Consider the following 20,646-nt stretch of genomic DNA (forward strand, 5'->3'; position numbering starts at 1 on the left):
AAAAGCGCAGTGATGAAGAACAGATAAGTGGTTGCTGAGGGTTACCTTGGAGAGCCGGTACAACTATAAAGGGGTAGCACAAAGGAACAAAGAGGTTTCTTTGTGATAATAGAACAGTTCTGCACCCTGATTGTGGTAGTGGTTATATGAATCCATACATGTAATAAAATTCATATAATTATAAACACACAAAAATGAAACAAAAAAGCATAACAACAAAAAAACAGATTACTTGTAAAAAGTAGCAAAATCTGTATAAGGTTTGTAGTTTATAATATTGTGCCAATGTCAATTTCCTGCTCTTAATAATGTACTATGGTTATATATTGTTATCATTGGGGAACCCAGGTGCAGGGTATCCTGAACTCTATGTCTTATTTTTGAAACTTTTTGTGAGTCTAAAATTATTTCAAAATAGATTTTAAAAGTTAATTGGCTGTTAAAAACAAAAAGTATTACAATATATTGTGGAGTTTATAACATACATATCAACAGAAGTAAAATGTATGACCAAAATAACATAAAGGCTAAGAGAGGAAAAATGGATGCATAATGTGTGTGTGTATATATAATGTATATTGCTATAAGAGTTTTAAACTATCTGTAAAGCAGTATATCACTTCAAGGTAGACTGTGATAAGGTAAAGATACATGCTATAAACTCTAAAGCAAGTATTAAAATAGCGTAAAAATGAGTTATAAGCCAACCAAAAAGATTAGATAGTATCATAAAAAAATACTAAAGTAGGCCAAAAAAAGACACAATAAGAGAAACAAGGAAATAAGGTGAAACAGAAAGAGACAGCAGATTTTAAAACCATCATCAATAATTACATAAACTGTAAATGCCCTAAACACCCCAATTAAAAGACACAGATTGCCAGATTGGATTAAAAAAGCAAAATCCAACTATATATTTCTTAAAAGAAACCCAATTTAAATAAAGATAAAAATAGTCAAAAGCAGAAGGATGGAAAAAGATATGTCATGCTAACTCCTATCAAAAGAAAGCTGGAAGTGGATTTTAGATCAAAGAATTTTAAGTGTTAGAGGGTCATTTCATAATGATAAAGGGATCAAATCATCACGAGGACAAGACAAACCTTAATGTTTTGCACTTTATAACAAAGATTCAAAAATACATGAAGCAAGACCTGATTATGCTTCAAGGAGAATAAACCAATCCATAATTACAGTTACAGATTTGAATACATTCTCTGTCATTGGTGCAACAAGTAGATAGAAAATAAGCAAAAATATAGAAAACTTAAACAACAAGCTCAACCAACTTGATCTGACATTTATAGAACAATCCACCAAACAACAGCAGAATAAACATTTCTTTCAAGTGGTCAAAGACCACTGAACAAGAGAGACCATATTTGGAGCCTCAGTATAAGTCCAAATAAATTTAAAAGTTTAGTGGGTGCCTGGAACCTGGAGAGTAAGCAGGGTGAGGAAGAAAGGGGCTAATTGGGGATTGACCTCAAAGAGGCACAAAGGAACTGTCTAGAGTAATGAAAACTGAATTTTACATAGGTACATTCTATTTTATGTACACTACACCTAAACAACAAGAAAAATTTTACTTGATTTTGACAGAGACCTGGATTCTACCCTACCTGACTTACTACCTGTGCTTTCCTTAGGAACTTGCTTATGCTTTTAGCAACTGTTTCCTCACATACAGAGAGTGACGATGCCAACACCACATGATGAAGTGAGAGTACATGTTAACTGAAAAGGAGATTAACTGGAAAATAATAAGCAAATATTAATACTCAAAAGTTCTCTTAGAGCATAGTTTTTACATGCTACTTCCTACTTCTGTTTTTGCTCTAAGTTGTTTATTTTCTGAAAAATCCTGGAATAACTGAAAAAATTAAAATATAATGACTGAGGTGTTTCTTATAAAAGAAGAAAACACTTTAAATCAAAGCAGAGCAATATGAAAAAAGAAAAGGAAAATGAGTTCTCAAATACAAAACTGTATAACTAAAAATTAATTTTTTAAAGTAATAATTCTGAAGTCTTTTCCATGGCTTAACTACAAAACATATACTTTGAGCAGGACTTCTGCACCACTTACATTACTGATTTAGTTCCCACATTCCAAAAGGTCAGGAATTATAAAGCGTTTAATACAAAAATGGCAGACGTATACAAATATTTTTATCATAGAAATAAAGAATACTGCAATTTCTTTTTGAGGCATTCAAGCAACACATTTGCAACCCATACTCCCACAAACCTGAAAATCATTACTATTTTTGACAAACTCTTTGGCAGAGTACCATAACAAATGCTCCAATTCTGATATTTCATCTGGAAATACCCATTTGATTTCAAAGTCCCCCAAACCACAGGGACACATGGCAATAATATAGGATTTTAGACTGCTGTTTTTAAAAACAACTTTGAATGTTTGAGCTAACTTATTTTACTTCATTTTTATATATCTAAGAAATGTAAGTTAAATAAATATAGAGAGGTTGTTTGAACTTTTTTAACTTCCACTTAAAAAAAGTTATGACATATAGTAAGATACAAACTAACCTATACCTTACTATATGTTGGAACATTTTTTAAACAACTGAAACAATTATTTATAATGAAAATTCTAGAGAAAGACCCTTGTAACAATAAAAGTGAATCCTTCTAAATGACTGAATGACACTTCAATCTCTCCTAAAATGTAACATGCAGAGATTGCTCCTTGTTCCTCAATATCCACCTTCCCCTTTTTACACAGTAATGAAAATTTCTGGGCATAGGACACAGCTGAAGATCACACTTCACAGATTCCCTTGCAGCTAGGTGAACCCATGTGACAGTTCTGGACAATGGGATGCAAGCAAAAGTAATGCTTGCAATTTTACAGTGATAGTCAAAGAAAATGCATGTGTGCTTTATTTTCTCTTTAACTCAGTCTTGTTGCCTGAAAGGTGAGCATAACAGTAACAATGAGATAAAAACTCCCTGGGCCCCTGCATCATAAAACCATTGTATTAACCCAGGCCTGCCTATTCGGATCATTACATAAGAGAAAAGCAAACTTCCATGCTTTTTAAGTCATCAAATTTTCAGGCTAACTGTATCCGAAGCCAATATCTGCTGGTGGGGCAGGAGAGAGGAAGGGAAAGAAAATGCAAAAAGACTTTATTTTAATTCTAACAGAAACCTAAAGCAAATTTTCATGTATGCTTCTAGTGTGTGGGGGAGGGTGTGTATGTGTGCTTATCATGTTTAATTTTCTTTCAAACCTCATGGCTTTCCTTCATTAGGACTATTTTTAGAAACATAAAACTGCAGTATGTTAGATGACCTGGAATGAATCAAGAAATCACTTCAAAACTTTATAGATGAGAAAACAGATGTATGAGCAAGCTAAACTATGAACCCATGGTTACTCTTTTTTTTTTTTAATTTTTGAATTTTATTTTATTTATTTTTTGATACAGCAGGTTCTTATTAATCATCAATTTTATACACATCACTGTATACATGTCAATCCCAATCACCCAATTCAGCACACCACCACCACCACCCGACCCGTGGCTTACCCCCCTTGGTGTCCATACGTTTGTTCTCTACATCTGTGTCTCAAATTCTGCCCTGCAAACCAGTTCATCTGTACCATTTTTCTAGGTTCCACATACATGTGTTAATATACGATATTCGTTTTTCTCTCTCTGACTTTCTTCACTCTGTATGACAGTCTCTAGATCCATCCACGTCTCAACAAATGACTCAATTTCATTCTTTTTTATGGCTGAGTAATATTCCATTGTATATATGTACCACATCTTCTTTATCCATTCGTCTGTCCATGGGCATTTAGGTTGCTTCCATGACCTGGCTATTGTAAATAGTGCTGCAATGAACATTGGGGTGCATGTGTCTTTTTGAATTATGGTTTTCTCTGGGTATATGCCCAGTAGTGGGATTGCTGGGTCAGATGGTAATTCTATTTTTAGTTTTTTAAGGAACCTCCATACTGTTCTCCATAGTGGCTGTATCAATTTACATTCCCACCAACAGTGCAAGAGGGTTCCCTTTTCTCCACACCCTCTCCAGCATTTGTTGTCTGTAGATTTCTGATCATGCCCATTCTAACTGGTGTGAGGTGATACCTCATTGTAGTTTTGTTTGTTTGTTTGTTTTTGCGGTACGCAGGCCTCTCACTGTTGTGGCCTCTCCCGTTGCGGAGCACAGGCTCCGGACGCGCAGGTTCAGCGGCCATGGCTCACAGGCCTAGCTGCTCCGCGGCATGTGGGATCCTCCCAGACCGCGGCACGAACCCATGTCCCATGCATCGGCAGGCGGACTCTCAACCACCGCGCCACCAGGGAAGCCCCTCATTGTAGTTTTGATTTGCATTTCTCTAATAATTAGTGATGTTGAGCAGTTTTTCACGTGCTTCTTGGCCATCTGTATGTCTTCTTTGGAGAAATGTCTATTTAGGTCTTCTGCCCATTTTCGGATTGGGTTGTTTGTTTCTTTAATATTGAGCTGCATGAGCTGTTTATATATTTTGGAGATTAATCCCTTGTCCATTGATTTGTTTGCAAATATTTTCTCCCATTCTGAGGGTTGCCTTTTCATCTTGTTTATGGTTTCCTTTGCTGTGCAAAAGCTTTTAAGTTTCATAAGGTCCCATTTGTTTATTTTTGTTTTTATTTCCATTACTCTAGGAGGTGGGTCAAAAAAGATCTTGCTGTCATTATGTCAAAGAGTGTTCTTTCTATCTTTTCCTCTAAGAGTTTTATAGTGTCTGGTCTTAACATTTAGGTCTCGAATCCATTTTGAGTTTATTTTTGTGTATGGTGTTAGGGAGTGTTCTAATTTCATGCTTTTACATGTAGCTGTCCAGTTTTCCCAGCACCACTTATTGAAGAGACTGTCTTTTCTCCATTGTATATCTTTGCCTCCTTTGTCATAGATTAGTTGACCATAGGTGCATGGATTTATCTCTGGGCTTTCTATCTTGTTCCATTGATCTATGTTTCTGTTTTTGTACCAGTACCATATTGTCTTGATTACTGTAGCTTTGTAGTATAGTCTGAAGTCAGGGAGTCTGATTCCTCCAGCTCCATGTTTTTCCCTCAAGACTGTTTGGCTATTCGGGGTCTTTTTTGTCTCCATACAAATTTTAAGATTTTTTGTTCTAGTTCTGTAAAAATGCCATTGGTAATTTGATGGGGATTGCATTGAATCTGTAGATTGCTTTGGATAGCATAGTCATTTTCACAATATTGATTCTTCCAATCCAAGAACATGGTATATCTCTCCATCTGTTTGTATCATCTTTAATTTCTTTCATCAGTGTCTTATAGTTTTCTGCATACAGGTATTTTGTCTCCCCCCAGGGTTACTCTTATAAAAAAAAATTAGGTCTTTTTTACATGGCTTATGAATGAAAATGTTTTCTGAAGGAACAGAGCAAATTATGAGAGAAGAAGAGGAAGACTTTTTTTTTTTTTTTTTTTTTTTGCGGTACACGGGCCTCTCACTGTTGTGGCCTCTCCCGTTGCTGAGCACAGGCTCCGGACGCGCAGGCTCAGTGGCCATGGCTCACGGGCCCAGCAGCTCCGCGGCATGTGGGATCTTCCCGGACCGGGGCACGAACCCGTGTCCCCTGCATCGGCAGGCGGACTCTCAATCACTGCGCCACCAGGGAAGCCCAGGAAGACATTTTTAATTAAGATGTATTATTTGCATGACAAAGTATATACTGCAAAATCCATATGAACTGTAAAAGGCAGAGCGAAAAGAGTGACACAAAGTACATGATAATCTCTTGAGTAGGCAACAGTACTTATAGTGAAGAGATAATGAGTTCTAAATGCTTGTACTAGAGTATGCTGTCATCCAGAACAATCTACTGCCAACTGAAGTGTCCTGGTGATGGAGCAGGAAGGGTCCCAGAGGTTTGTACTGTACGGAGAAAAAGAGTTAGCGTCCAACTGGCCATTCAACATTTATCCCAATGAGAATTAAGCTAAAATTAGAAGTCTATGTTATCTGTAAGGAAAAGCCAATGAGAGCAAAAATGAAATTTTGAGTATTATGAGCTCAAAAGCAATCTCATGAAAATTATGGATCCATCCCTCAAAAAGAATGTATATAAACATCAACATACACATTATACATATTAAATATTTCATTGCTTTGGAAATGGACAATTAAAACACAAGGTAATATTTCAAAAAAAACAGGTCTTCTTGAATATAAAAATTAGTAGTTATTTCCTTTTTAAAAATAGGAAAAAAAGGAGAAAATTTGATAGAAATGTAAATTTCAAATAAGTCATATGACTTGAATACTCAAAATGTTCAAATTATGCAGTGATCTTCAACACAGAATTAGACACATAAAACTTTTTGAATTGATGACAACAAATGCCCAAAAACCCTGACTCTAAGAGGTATGAAACTGGTAGCTAATGTACTTAGAACTCATGGAATATTCTTTGTCATGGGAGAGTAACCTTATGTCAACAACAGAACAGAATTCACTATAACCTTTTGAGGTGAATCTATGTTCATTCTTTTCTTCTAAGTGTAGGAGGTCATTTTTGGCAACAATCAGACATCTGTGTCATCAAGGAATGGATTACAAACTGCTTTTAAAGTTTTAGGTCATCCAAAGCAAAATTAGCCTTAAAAAGTATTCTGCCATGTTTCCAATTGTCTGCATATTTTTGCCAGCAGATGACTTTAAAAGATACTGTCACTCTGAAATTCAATTTGCAGAAGCACATCCTACAGCACTAGAAGATTCCCACGGAAATTTGGCCAAATAAACTTGTGATTTTCATCTGCATCCGTAAGGCTGACTGTAGCACCTCATACTGAAAGTTTTATCTCATTCAAACATCCAAAAATATCTCTCAAGTAAGCCAAGTCATGAATTCCTCCTCAACAAACCATTCTGAAAGTACTCTTTCTTTTTCTCATACGCAAATTAATAAATGAATAAATAGTGAGGCAGGAATCTAAACTGCACTGTAGTGCTTTAGGGCATATTTGTTAGGGAACCAACACTCATCTGCCTTACTAGGAATCTCTTAATCTGTTTCTATTTTTTTGAGAAAACCTGTTGAAAAGCTAGTGGTTCAAGCCTTTGGCTCTGATAAAGTTGATTAATATCAGGGTAGTAAGCAAGCTATCTTTCAGGATTATTGTCACGGTTTTTGAGTCTGATACATGCCAAGCCAACTGTAAACAACTGAAGTCATGAGGACTTTCTTCACAAAGGCAGCAAGATCCGATGTATCGCTAAGCATGTCAAGTACTCCATCCAAACCCTCCTTTTCACCATGTCAAAGATACCAAAAGCCTTTCAGGTACCCAAAAGTACTCTCACACTCTTAATTTGTTATGCACCAGTGTAACACAACACATATGAAAACCAGAAACTGGAGGCATGAAATAACGTTAGTCATTACATACATATGCTTGTTGAGTGGGAAATGGTATTATAACCAATTCGACAATGATCTGCTTCAAAATATTAGAAGAAACAGTCAGCAGTTCCATAGTATATAACATCATTTGATTGTACTTGAGCCACAGGAAAGAGTATTTTGCGATAAATAACAAAATTTCAGTAGTCAGTTCAAACCTTACCCTAATTTAAATTATCATCTTAAGAACCTCAGCTTATTGAAACTTACATAAATTGGCAGCTAAGTACTATAAGTATGTATCTTCTAAACAATTCAGAATAATTCTAAATTTTTCAGAAACAATTACTGAAGCCAGGCTCTGTATTATTCTATACAGGATAATATATATTTCAAATTAATGATTCCATCTGTTGCTTCAAATGTTTCTCTAATTGGTGAAATCCCTTTAATCATTCTGAATTAAAGATTTTTTTTAAAAGAATTTTTTAAACTCAATTTAGTTCCGGCACAAACTGTTCAATAACTGTCTCTAAATTTAAGAAAGCTTGGGTTGAAAGTTATTTCTTTCTATTTTAATACTTCTAAGTTTGATAATATAAATAAAATACCTTAATTTCTAATCAAATGTCTTACTACACTTATCTATATAATTTTGTAATTGCAAATACATGCTAATAAAGAAGAAAATAGGTTATAATTATTAAATATTCAAAGAAAAATATATTATTTTCTTTCTCAAAAATCAGTATTTCCCCAAACTCATTTCAGTAAGCCTTGTCTCATGGTCTAAAACTTCTGACGCCACTTTTCATACTGCTCATTCGTGTAATTATCTCAATAATACTTAGTCTTAAAGCATTAAAAATGAAATATATTTTCCAATAGTTTTTTTCACAATTCATTAACATAAAGCACTTAATGACTATAACTTTGAAGCATTTTTCCAACTTGGAAACCAAGTACTTTTTAAACTTTTGTTTCTAAGCTATTCTGGGAATAATATGCTAGTTACTTAAATAATTTCTCAATAAGTATTCTCTAACATTTTACCAATTATAACATTATGGAAAGTTTTACTTACTGAAACATCTTTCAAGTTTTTCTCAAAGGAGAAATGACAAGACTCTTTCGAAAAATTAAACTTGTATGTGTCAGTTGGTCCTGCTCCTGACACCAGTGCTTTTCTCAGTTCATCAACATACTTCTCTTTTTCCATTGCCATGTCATCAGCTTCTTGGGAAATCTCTGATTCACAAACTATGAGAAACAGTAATAAAAGCCTTATTTACTTGAAGATAAATTCTAAACCTAAGAATAAACATATTTACCTGTTGCTACTGATTTATTACTTATGTAACAGAAATTTAAACAAAAAGTAAAATCAATGTCTGCACCACACATTTTTAAGTCAAATTATACCTTTTAACTGAACTAGCAATTTTTGAGACATTAATTTAGTCTCAAATCTCACTGGAAAGCATTAGACTCCTTGTGTTCTTTCTCTGTCCTCAGATCAAATACATGGATTATAAGTTACCACAGAAACAACCGTCTTATGTACCTGCTCCTAGGTCATAGCAATTATTTCCTATAATGATTAATAAGCTCAATATTTTAAAACATCTTTCTTCCTTGCCTCAATTATTAAAGAGATTAAATAGTCTATAGTCTATTTCTCACTCACATGGGCAGGGTCAAATTAAAGTAAAAATGGAGTTCATTCTTCTCATCTCATTATGTGCCAACAATAAAAATGGTAGATGAAGGGAGTCGATGAGGAAGGAAAGGAAGGGAATTAATATTTATTGTCTCCTCTATGGCTTGCGTTATATTATATATCTGGCTTCCAATTCTCTCATCTAGGTACGTTTAAAGCTGATGTTTTACTCATCCGTAGAGATTTTTACTTCAATGATTACATGTTCAATTTTAGATATCCTGTTTCTTTTTCATAACATCTTGTTCTTGCCACACGCTTCTTTTCAATATTTGAAGGATTTAAATATATTCAAGATCTCATTCAGATCACTCTCTTTGCGTGGTTCCTAGGGTATGAATGCCATTTCTTCTAGCTGCTGACACATTCTTGCTCTGCCTTTTTTCCTTTCCTGCTTTGTGAGGTGTGAACATGACTCTCCTCTAGCCAGAGTATCAAGTGCTCTGGACAGCAGAAAGTCTTCATTTAAGACTTTACTTATTTATTTTTTTTAATAAATTTATTTATTTTATTTATTTTATTTTTGGCTGCGTTGGGTCTTCACTGCACGTGGGCTGTTCTCTGGTTGTGGTGAGTGGGGGTTACTCTTCGTTGTGGTGTGTGGCCTTCTCATTGCAGTGGCTTCTCTTGTTGTGGAGCACAGGCTCTAGGCGTGCGGGCTTCAGTAGTTGTGGCACGTGGGCTCAGTAGCTGTGGCTCATGAGCTCTAGAGCGCAGGCTCAGTAGTTGTGGCGCATGGGCTTAGTTGCTCCGCGGCATGTGGGATCTTCCCGCACCAGGGATCGAACCCGTGTCCCCTGCGTTGGCAGGCGGATTCTTAACCACTGTGCCACCAGGGAAGCCCTTCATTTAAGGCTTTAAATGAAGGTTGCTGGTTGGCCTTTCTTGTAGTCCCTACAGGTTTCACCAGTTCTGGACCAGTTTTGAAAGTTAATTTCTTCACTTGGTTTTTATACTTGTGGCAAATTTAAGACAGCTCAAATTTAAACCCCCCACCCTCACACTTATAAAACACAGACAGGATTCTGATTTCTGTTAGGACTTTTAATTTACTCATAACCCTTAGTGACTACTCTGATTCTACAACTCCAAGCCAGAGTAATTTTTTTGTCTGTTTTTTTAAATATTTTATTAACAGGATCACTTCCAGGTTACTTTCTTTATCTTTAGAGATAAAGAAATTCCTTAAGAGGCCTGCAGTCTCAACAGGCCACTCCACTCAGGTATTACAACCACAGTCGCTTAGATGTGCATCTAGTTCAGATATTCCATGAACTTATAGTTCTTTAGTTCCCATTAACCACTTCGGTTTTCAGATACCTCTTCACACATGGCACCTGGGGATTCCCTTTCTTACATTCAAAGGCTGCAATGTGTCTGTTTATTTGCTTTTAAAATTACAAGATTTAATCTAATATTTATTTGGAATGTACGTATGGTTGGGTGGTTTCCTGTATCAACTCAGGATACCACAATGATGAAAGACTCATACGGTTCTATACTTTTTTACTTAAAGGTTACATTTATCTATTTTATTCCTTACAACACTGAAAGACAGATATTCTCATTTTACAAATGACAAAAGTGAGGCTCAGAGAGATCAAGTAATGGTCTAGGGTCATGAAGTAGGTAAGTGGTAAAACTGGGGTCATACTTATATCTCTCTGGTTGTTCTGGTTTGAGGTGAAGCAGAGATATGGGACATTAGCTAAATTATTTACTTCCATAATATTAAAAAAACACACTGGTATGAAATAATATAGAAACAATAAAATCTTGATTAAAGAATCCCTAAAAATATAACAGCTTTGCATAACGTTGGTCCATGTGCTATCAAGGGTCTGGAAGCCCCATGACAGGCAATGAGGAAGAGAGTCCAGGAATGCATCCATATATTTTTCCTGATCAGTTTTTGATAAATTCTAATATTGAAATATGAGACTCAACACAGCCTTTGAAAAAAGGTAAGAATAAAAATATGCTTGTGTAATTTTACAGCTTCTAAAATATTTCAACATATTTTTTTCTCTCTCTGAAGCATATGCATATTTAAGATGATCACCACTATCAAATCTATTGACCTTTCAAATACCCTATTAGCTCTTCTGAAAAAACATAAAAGTAAGAAGGCAAATGCATCTTATCTGAGGAATAATTTCATATTCTGTGTTTGGATAATTTTGAAGAGTTATAAGTACCTAGAGAGAGAAATTATTTCTCAGAGAAATAGGAAATAATCTGTAGAAACTATCTTTAATGCAACTATAGAAAAACTTATAAGAAAACATGCAAAAAAATAAATATACAAATGAACTTCTTTACAAAATAGAAAGAGACTCACAGACTTCAAAAACAAATTTATTGTTACCAAAGGGGAAAGGTAGGATGGGGGGGATAAATTAGGAGTTTGGGATTAACATATACACACTACTATATATAAAATAGCTAACCAACAAGGCCTTACTGTACGGCACAGGGAACTCAATATTCTGTAATAACCTATATGGGAAAAGAATCTGAAAAAGAATGGATATATGTATATGTATAACTGAATCACTTTGTAGTACACCTGAAACTAACACAACATTGTAAATCAACTATACTCCAATATAAAATAAATATATTAAAAAAATAATAAAGTATGTCTACTGATAAAACATCTAGTAAAAAGTATTCTAAATTTCATTACAATGAAAAGATGCCTGTCTGAAAATATTTAATAGAATTTATTGATTCAATTCATTTAGTCCAAAAATGCTTAATGCGCATTTACTATGTGCCAGGCACTATTCTAGGCACGAGGGATACAACCATTAGACAAAAATGCCAGCCTTATGGAGCCTTGATTCAAGTGCTGACATCTTAGATAACCTTTCAGATACCCTCTTAGTATGTTACTCCATCTGTGAATGCTGCATTGGTTAGTGTTTCAAAATATTTCATTCTTGAGAGGAAAAAAACATGTGAAAGGAAATTATTTCTATTTGTGCCTCTCCTTTAAAAAATATGTTTTGTAAAAAAAAAGGTATTAGTTTAAGAAGAAAAATTTACTTGAACATTTCCTATAACAGTCAATGTGAAATTCTGACTGCCTATTTAGAACTTCAATCCTAGAAAAACAATTTGGTCACCGGTTTTGAATTTTGTGCTGCAGGAAGCACAGCTGTAAGCAGTCAATGCTCCTTTAAAAACTTCAGTGACCAGGGATAAAAGCCATGAAAATAATAAAATTCAGCAAGGATACAGATGAGCAACATAATATGGCATAAAAAGTGAGCAGGCCAACATGACCAAAAAGCAAGGAATTGTTCTCAGACAGGTAGAATCCAAGAAAGCATCACTTTAACACCATTTATGGGTAGGTGAAGATGTAAGTAAGGAAAGAAAATTCTTTACTTTGGATCCTTATGTATAATGAACCAAAAGACTGCATATCCTAAGTTTGTGTCAGAGCTGAGAAGACACACAGACGTAATAAGTCATCATATCACGGACCCACTTTTCCACTTCATTCTTTAAAAATCATTTTTCTACTGAGCTCTGTCACATAATCTCCATATAGGTCACCAAACATATCAGCGTTTAGAACAAATATAGGTGGATATAATTATTTGATAATAAATGCATTAAAAAGTTTAATTTACTCTTCAATGAACTTTACCCCAGAGATGGGTGATATAAGTTTCTTACCGCTGACTGCAATTCTTATGAAAGTCAAATAACAGTCATCGATCATTAACCCACTTTGTGACTTAACCCTGTGATATAATCCTCTATAATGTTGAAGTGATGATAGACCACATGATAATTAGACCCCAAAACATTCATTAGATAAAACACTGCTAATGGAAAAGAAATCAGTGAGTTTAGTGTGTGGGAGATTAAAAGGAACCCCACATCCTTTTAATTTCACTCAAATGAAAAGAGAAAAAAAAATATCCAAATTGAAGGTTGCAGAAATCAAAAAGTTGTACAAAAAACAGGATGAGGTATAGGAAGGAAATTCATTTTCATGTTTCAATTATTTAATTGTTTCAATTTCTTAATTATCTTATTGTCTATCTGTAAAGTGCCAAACCAAATTATATTTATGTATAAGACAACTAAACATGGAAACAATGTTATATTATTTGATTACGTATTTTGTCCCTGAAATTCACACGTGAGTAATAAAAGGCATTAAACATTTGTGAGATTTAAAACTTCAATATCTTTGAAAATAAATGACCAGATCCAGTGCACTATAAAATTTTCTGTTTGAAAGCTTGTTCAGTACAGGAAGCCAAAAGATTAACAATCCACCAAGGGATACAGAAGTTTGATATCACATTTTTGTCACACTAAATTTCATTAGCTGAAAAACAAATGGTAAAACATACTGCATTTATGATCAACGCCAACAAGTAAATATGAAACTGGAGTTTTCATTAAAATATATGCTAACTCTAAAATGAGTAGTTTCCTTTCTTCTTTTTCCTAACCAATTTTATATATTTCAGGCATCCTTTCATTCTTTCTTTCAGAGAATATCCATCAAGGCATGTATGTCCTATGTACTGATAGAAATACTTATGAACAGTGGTTGGCAAATCAGATGTGTACTTTGCTCTCAATGAATGTAGGCTAGTGAAACAATATTCATGTTAACAATATTAAGAACAACTGCCAGCACATTTTGTATGACATAAACAAAATGTTCCATAAATGTAAAGTTAACTTAAATTTCTGGTTAAATTAAGATTTAACCACGGTATTCTTTTTCTTTTCCCAGTCCTTAATGATATAAAAAAAAGTTCAAACAACGTATTATTGTTCTTTGTCCTGGTGAATGAGGTTTACTGACTACATCAAAATTTAATATTTTTCTTTGATAATTAAGGTTCTTAAAATACCTCAAGGTCATTCGTCTGACCACAACTTCTTGTTATACAGAATAAACCATTTGTTAATTGGAAATATCTAAGTTATAAATTCCTTACATACAACCAACCACATCACCTAGGACCTGCCTCCTGGGCTGTGCTGTTGGAATTGCTCTTTTCTCCCTGAAAACTGGCATTAGACTACTGCCATGGTCTTCAACCCTGTGTACCATTTACCCCAAAACAGAGTTATTGTCACTTGGGTATACCTTCACCAGCATACATAGAGCTAACCTGACAAATTTTCCTCCAGTCCTGCACTGCAATAACCAACCAACCACTGAATTCTCTTACATAGAAATTTACAGCTTAAATAGATACCATAACAGGTACTACAAACATTATCCTTGAAATTTCTTTATTTTACAGTAATACTTATATTACCATTCCTCATTCTCTGTCATAAAAAAATGAGTAATAAAAACCAAAACCCTGTAAATACAAATTCAGTTTGACTACGTTGTATAACAGAATTTGTAACACTCAAGAAGAAAACAAAACTTCACAATGTATTGTGATTTTAAAAGGTGATATAATAATTATTACAGTAATAAATTTTAGGGGAATATTTCAAAAGTTGATAGAAGATACAAATAGCACATAAATTAACATGACAAAATTATTTTACCTAAAACATCATTTACAACATAACTCTAGAAATGACTATTTCATAACTGTAGAAATAGCTTTTTAAATCTTTCAATGAAACACTTTAGAAGTATATTATCAACAAAATTTTGCTATATGAGTAAAACATAATTCTAGATATTTTGACTTTACACCTGCAATGTTCCATAAATGATTTCAGGGTCATTAACCTCTTTAAAAAGATTATTACCAAAGATAAAAAAAAGCAAAAGTCTATTTCATAAAATAACAGCCAAAATCCCATAAATGGGTTTGAACTTTGGTTTACAAAGTTTTAGGCTATTAGTTCTGCTTCATTTTGTTACAAATGTAGTACATGTTCACTGGAAAATAATTCAACAATATAAGTATATGAAATAAAAAGAACACCACCACCACCCCACTCTCCCAAGCCTTGGCCCAGCCAATCCACCTTCCTGTGCCTCCCAGTATTTCCCTGGGGTCCTAAGAAAAGATACATATAAAAAGTACTATTTATGTTTTGTATAAAGAGATCATTTTAAAAACTCTGACCAACTCCAAGAACTAAGACTCAAATGGTTATTTCTCTATCCTTCTATTAATATTACTTACAGAAAATAATATTAATATTACAAATCTGTGTGTAAATCAGACAGCAATAACAAGTAAAAGCAATCATGTTCATTTTAACCAATATCTATTAAAGAAACACTTTAATTTGAAGTATCACTGAGGACTGAAGAATAGCACATTATTGAAATTTTTCTTTAAAAAATTTGCTTTTAACATTACCTGTCCCAGTCCATGCTGACTGACCATCAGTAAGTGTAATAACAAAACCAGATCCTAGTGTTTTTTCCCAAGCAACTTGTAGAAAATGAATTATATCAGGTTCAGAAGCAAGATAGATTCTGTTTACTTTTCTCTCCATTTCTGATCACCTGTTATAAAAGAAAAAAAATATTTTTGCAAGAAACTGTGACTATCAAATAATGATGCTTTCTGTACTGGTCTCTCAGCTATACAAAGCACCAAGGAAACAAGTAAAACAAAAAGCTATATAATAGCCAACCATCAAACTCAGTAAATCACAGTTCTGTTCAATACTGATTCACAGTTTTTACAGATAAAAGCAGAGGCTCATAAATGATTTGCCCAAGTTGTGTAGCTGAATAAAAATTACCACCTCCAACAATATGAAGATCACATTTTCCCCAAAGCCTCTTTCTCTACGACAAATAGTCACAAGAACTTGTGTGAGTGATCTGGGAATAATCGCAGGACTGGAATCTGATTATAATTAGTGAGGATAAACTGGATCAAGTTCTTAGTCTCTGTCTGGAGAAAGACTGTGTAAATGAAAAAGGAGAGTAGCATAAAGATTTGGAAAAGAAAATCTCAGAACCCAAGAGTTGGCCATATCTATCACATCTTCTCTAAGAAAGGGGCTCCCAGGACTCACTCTGTCCACTGAGATAGAAGTACCCTGTAATGGAGATGGATTATATCAAGCTATTACAGCCTGAGGCTAATAAACTTTTTGCATTTTTAAAACTTTATATTGAAGTATTATACCCAGGCAAAAGTACAGATATCTAAAACCTAACTTGGAAGTTTTATAATTGAGCAAATCCATGTAAGCAGTACCTAGATCAGGAATCAGAACATTACCACCCCAGAACTCATTCTCACAACACCCCTTTTCCAGTCACTGTGTCCCCAAATAACCACTTTCCTAACAGATTAGAATTTTGAGTATCTTTGTACTTTCATGTAGATATAATCATACAGCACATTTTATTTTGTGTCTGGCTTCTTTTATGGAACATTACGTTTCAGAAATGCTTCTTAGAATTGTAGATCATGCTCATAGTTGTATAATATTCCATTATGTGGGTATAGTACAATTTATTTATCCATTCGACAGGCATTTGAGTACTTTCCAGGTTTTGACTAGCATAAATAGTGCTTCCATAAATATGCTAGCAATATCCAGGCTTTTCTGTTGGGCATATACCTATGAGTACATAACCATGAGTGAAATTTCTGGACCAGAGGATATGCATATGTTCAGTTTTAGTAGTACACAACCAAAAACTTTCTAAAAGGTTTGTACCAATTTAAACACTTGGTATGTCAGTTCTGATCACTCCATATCCTTACAAACATTTCTCATCTTTTTTTTTTTTTTTTTTTTTTTGCGGTACACGGGCCTCTCACTGTTGTGGCCTCTCCCGTTGCAGAGCACAGGCTCCGGACGCGCAGGCTCAGCGGCCATGGCTCACGGGCCCAGTCGCTCCACAGCATGTGGGATCTTCCTGGACCGGGACACGAACCCGTGTCCCCTGCATGGACAGGCGGACTCTCATCTTTTTAATTTTAGCCATTTTGGTGGGTATGTAGTATTACACAATGGTTTATTCACATTTCCCTGATAATTAATGATGCTGAGTCCTTTTCATATCTTGATTGTGCATTTGAACATCCTGTTTTGTGGAGTATCTGTTAAATCTTGCTAATGTTTTTATTCAGTTGTATTTTTCTTATTGATGTTCTTACTGATATATTATTTTCTTTTTGTTTTGTTCTTTACTTTTTGGATTATGAATCCTTTTACAGATATATGTACAGTTCTACCATTCTGTAAGTTATCTTTTCACTCTCATAATGGTAACTTTGGATGAAAAGAAGTTCTTAATTTTCATGAAGTTAAAATTTATCAAAATCTGTGTGTTATAGTTATACTTTTTCTGTACTACTTAAGAACTCTTTGGTCACCAAGATGTTCTCCTACGTTTATCTAAGAGCTTTATAATTGTACCTCTCACACTTAGATCTACAATCCATCTGGAATTGATTTTTGTACATCAATTGTCAGGAGGGGTCAAAATATATTTTTTCCACATGGATATCAAATTGACCAAGTATTATTTATTAAAGACTACCCTTTCCTACTGCAATGCTGTTACTTTTGTCATAAATCATTTGACCGAATATGTGTACAAGGTTCAATTTTTGTTTTGTTCATTCCTTGCAGGTGTGCAATTTCAAATATTATACACTTGGCTTGTCAAGGTTACACTGAATAGTGATTCTGTTACTGTGATCCAGCACATTTATAATCTCTTGCTGACCCTGCCATTTAAAAGTTTAATAAACCTTGCTTCTGAGTATTAAAATCATTTATGTAAAATGTTGAGCAGAACAAGCTCAAGCATAAACTTCTGTGGCTTGCCATTAGAAACAAGCCTCTCTTAGACATCAATCACTACTACTAGGCGGGTGTACTGCTGACACCTCCATTTAAGTCACAAGGATATCAAGATGGTCCTTCGTAAAACCTACTTACTCTGCAAGTCTAGGAGTGCTATTAAAAAAAAGAAAAGAAGGGGCTTCCCTGGTGGCGCAGTGGTTGAGAGTCCGCCTGCCCATGCAGGGGACATCGGTTCATGCCCCGGTGCGGGAAGATCCCACATGCCACGGAGCGGCTGGGCCCGTAAGCCATGGCTGCTGAGCCTGTGCGTCCAGAGCCTGTGCTCCGCAACGGGAGAGGCCACAACAGTGAGAGGCCCTCGTACAGAAAAGAAAAGAAAAGAAAAGAAGAGGAGGGGAGGGGAGGGGAAAGAAATTAAGACAGACATTTTTCTTAGTGATCCCACTCTCATTTCTACTGATTACAAGTTATTTTCCTATTAATTCGAAAACTATTCTTCCAGTAATTCACTCTAGAATCTTGCCCAGATTGACCTCAAACTTACCAGACTACGATATGCCACATACTATTTAGTTCAAAGCAAAAAACTATATTTTTTCTAATACTGGAATATCCTTTGCCCATGTACACTTCATTAAGAGATACTTAAGCTATAGATGCTAACAAAACTAAAGGAATACCCTAAAAATTACAAATATGCAAAGAAAAAACATTATAAAAAGTCAAAATGAGGAACAAAGCACACATTTCAAAGATGAAAAACTAGAGAGAATTATTCTTTAATCACATAGCATGAATCTCTTACTAGGTGACCCTAAAAAAGGTAAGAGTATAAAATTGCCTCAAATTTTTATGACCAATATAAATACTATGTTGTGACAATCCAAAGGTAAATTATTAATTGACATTTCATTGATAACTAATAAGTTTTAATAAAAGCCAAATTTTTAAATCATTTTAATTTGCTTTCTCAATTTAAAACTATTATGTTCTCCTAAATAAAGCATCATATTTTTCTCAATTAACGAATGAATATGAAAATCAAAACAACTCATTCTGTCAGAACTCTTCACAAAACAAAACTAACTTCTCTATCTTCTGGGGGATGAGAGGCATGCTTAATTATAGAAGGCTAGAGCTGTACTATCTTACAGAAAAAAGCACAAGGAAGCAGAGAAACTTCCAGAATGATAGAAAAAAATCTAAAATTAACAGTGTAATGAGATTGCCTCAAGATGGTGGAGTAGAAGGACATGCTCTTACTGCCTCTTGCGAGAGCACCAGAATCACAACTAAATGCTGAACAATCATCGACAGGAAGACACTGGAATTCACCAAAAAAGATACCACACATCCAAAGACAAAGGAAAAGCCACAGTGAGAAGGTAGGAGGGGCACAATCACAATAAAATCAAATCCAATAACTGCTGGGTAGATGACTCACAAACTGGAGAACACTTATACCACAGAAGTCCACCCACTGAAATGAAGGTTCTGAGCCCCATGTCAGGCTTCCCAACCTGGGGGTCCAGCAATGGGAGGAGGAATTCCTAGAGAATCAGACTTTGAAGGCAGGTGGGATTTGATTGCAGGACTTTGACAGGACTGGGGGAAACAGAGACTCCACTCTTGGAGGGCACACACAAAGTAGTGTGCGCATCGGGGTGCAGGGGAAGGAGCAGTGACCCCACAGGAGATTGAAACAGACCTACCTGCTAGTGTTGGAAAGTCTCCTGCAGAGGCAGGGCGTGGCTGTGTCCTACCGTGAGGACAAGGACACTGGCAGCAGAAGTTCTGGGAAGTACTCCTTGGCATGAGACCTCCCAGAGTCTGCCATTAGCCCCACCAGAGAGCCCAGGTAGGCTCCAGTGTTGGGTCGCCCCAGGCCAAACAACCAACAGGAAGGGAACCCAGCCCCACCTATCAGCAGACAAGTGGATTAAAGTCTTACTGAGCACTGCCCACCTGAGCAACAGCCAGCTCTACCTACCACCAGTCCCTCCCATCAGTAAACTTGCACAAGCTTCTTAGATAGCCTCATCCACCAGAGGGCAGCGAGCAGAAGCAAGAAGAACCACAATCCTGCAGCATGTGGAACAAAAACCACATTCACAGAAACATAGACAACATGAACAGTCAGACAGATTTGTACTGCATGAAGGAAAAATATAAAACCCAAGAAAAACAACTAAATGAAGTAGAGATAGGCAACCATCCAGAAAAAGAATTCAGAACAATGATGGTGAAGATGAGCCAGGACCTCGGAAAAAGAATGGAGGCAAAGATCGAGAAGATGCAAGAAATGTTTAACAAAGATCGAGAAGAATTAAAAAACAAACAAACAGAGATCAACAATACAATAACTGAAATGAAAACTACACTAGAAGGAATCAATATTAGAATAACTGAGGCAGAAGAACGGATAAGTGACCTGGAAGACAGAATGGTGGAATTCACTGCTGCAGAATAGAATAAAGAAAGAAGAATGAAAAGAAATGAAGACAGCCTAAGAGACCTCTGGGACAACATTAAATGCAACAACATTCACATTATAGGGGTCCCAGAAGGAGAAGAGAGAGAGAAAGGGCCCGAGAAAATATCTGAAGAGATTATAGTCGAAAACTTCCCTAACATGGGAAAGGAAATAGCCACCAAAGTCCAGGAAGTGCATAGAGTCCCATACAGGATAAACCCAAGGAGAAACATGCCAAGACACATAGTAATCAAACTGGCAAAAATTAAAGACAAAGAAAAATTATTAAAAGCAGCAAGG

The 20,646-nt window shown here is 35.2% G+C and overlaps 1 protein-coding gene across 2 annotated transcripts in view; it reads right to left on the minus strand.

Annotated features, from left to right (window-relative positions):
• The window catches only part of XRCC4 (X-ray repair cross complementing 4), a 261,129-nt gene that overhangs the window by 218,448 nt on the left and 22,035 nt on the right, over positions 1–20,646 (minus strand). For both annotated transcript variants that reach the window (XM_060009195.1, XM_060009194.1), the window contains exons 2-3: positions 15,452–15,600; positions 8,493–8,668 (exon numbers count right to left, since the gene is read on the minus strand). In XM_060009195.1, the coding sequence (XP_059865178.1) occupies positions 8,493–8,668; positions 15,452–15,590 (315 nt within the window). In that variant the 5' untranslated portion in view covers positions 15,591–15,600. The remainder of the gene's footprint in view (positions 1–8,492; positions 8,669–15,451; positions 15,601–20,646) is intronic.

The sequence above is a fragment of the Delphinus delphis genome, chromosome 3 (assembly GCF_949987515.2).
Source record: "Delphinus delphis chromosome 3, mDelDel1.2, whole genome shotgun sequence".
NCBI lineage: Eukaryota > Metazoa > Chordata > Mammalia > Artiodactyla > Delphinidae > Delphinus > Delphinus delphis.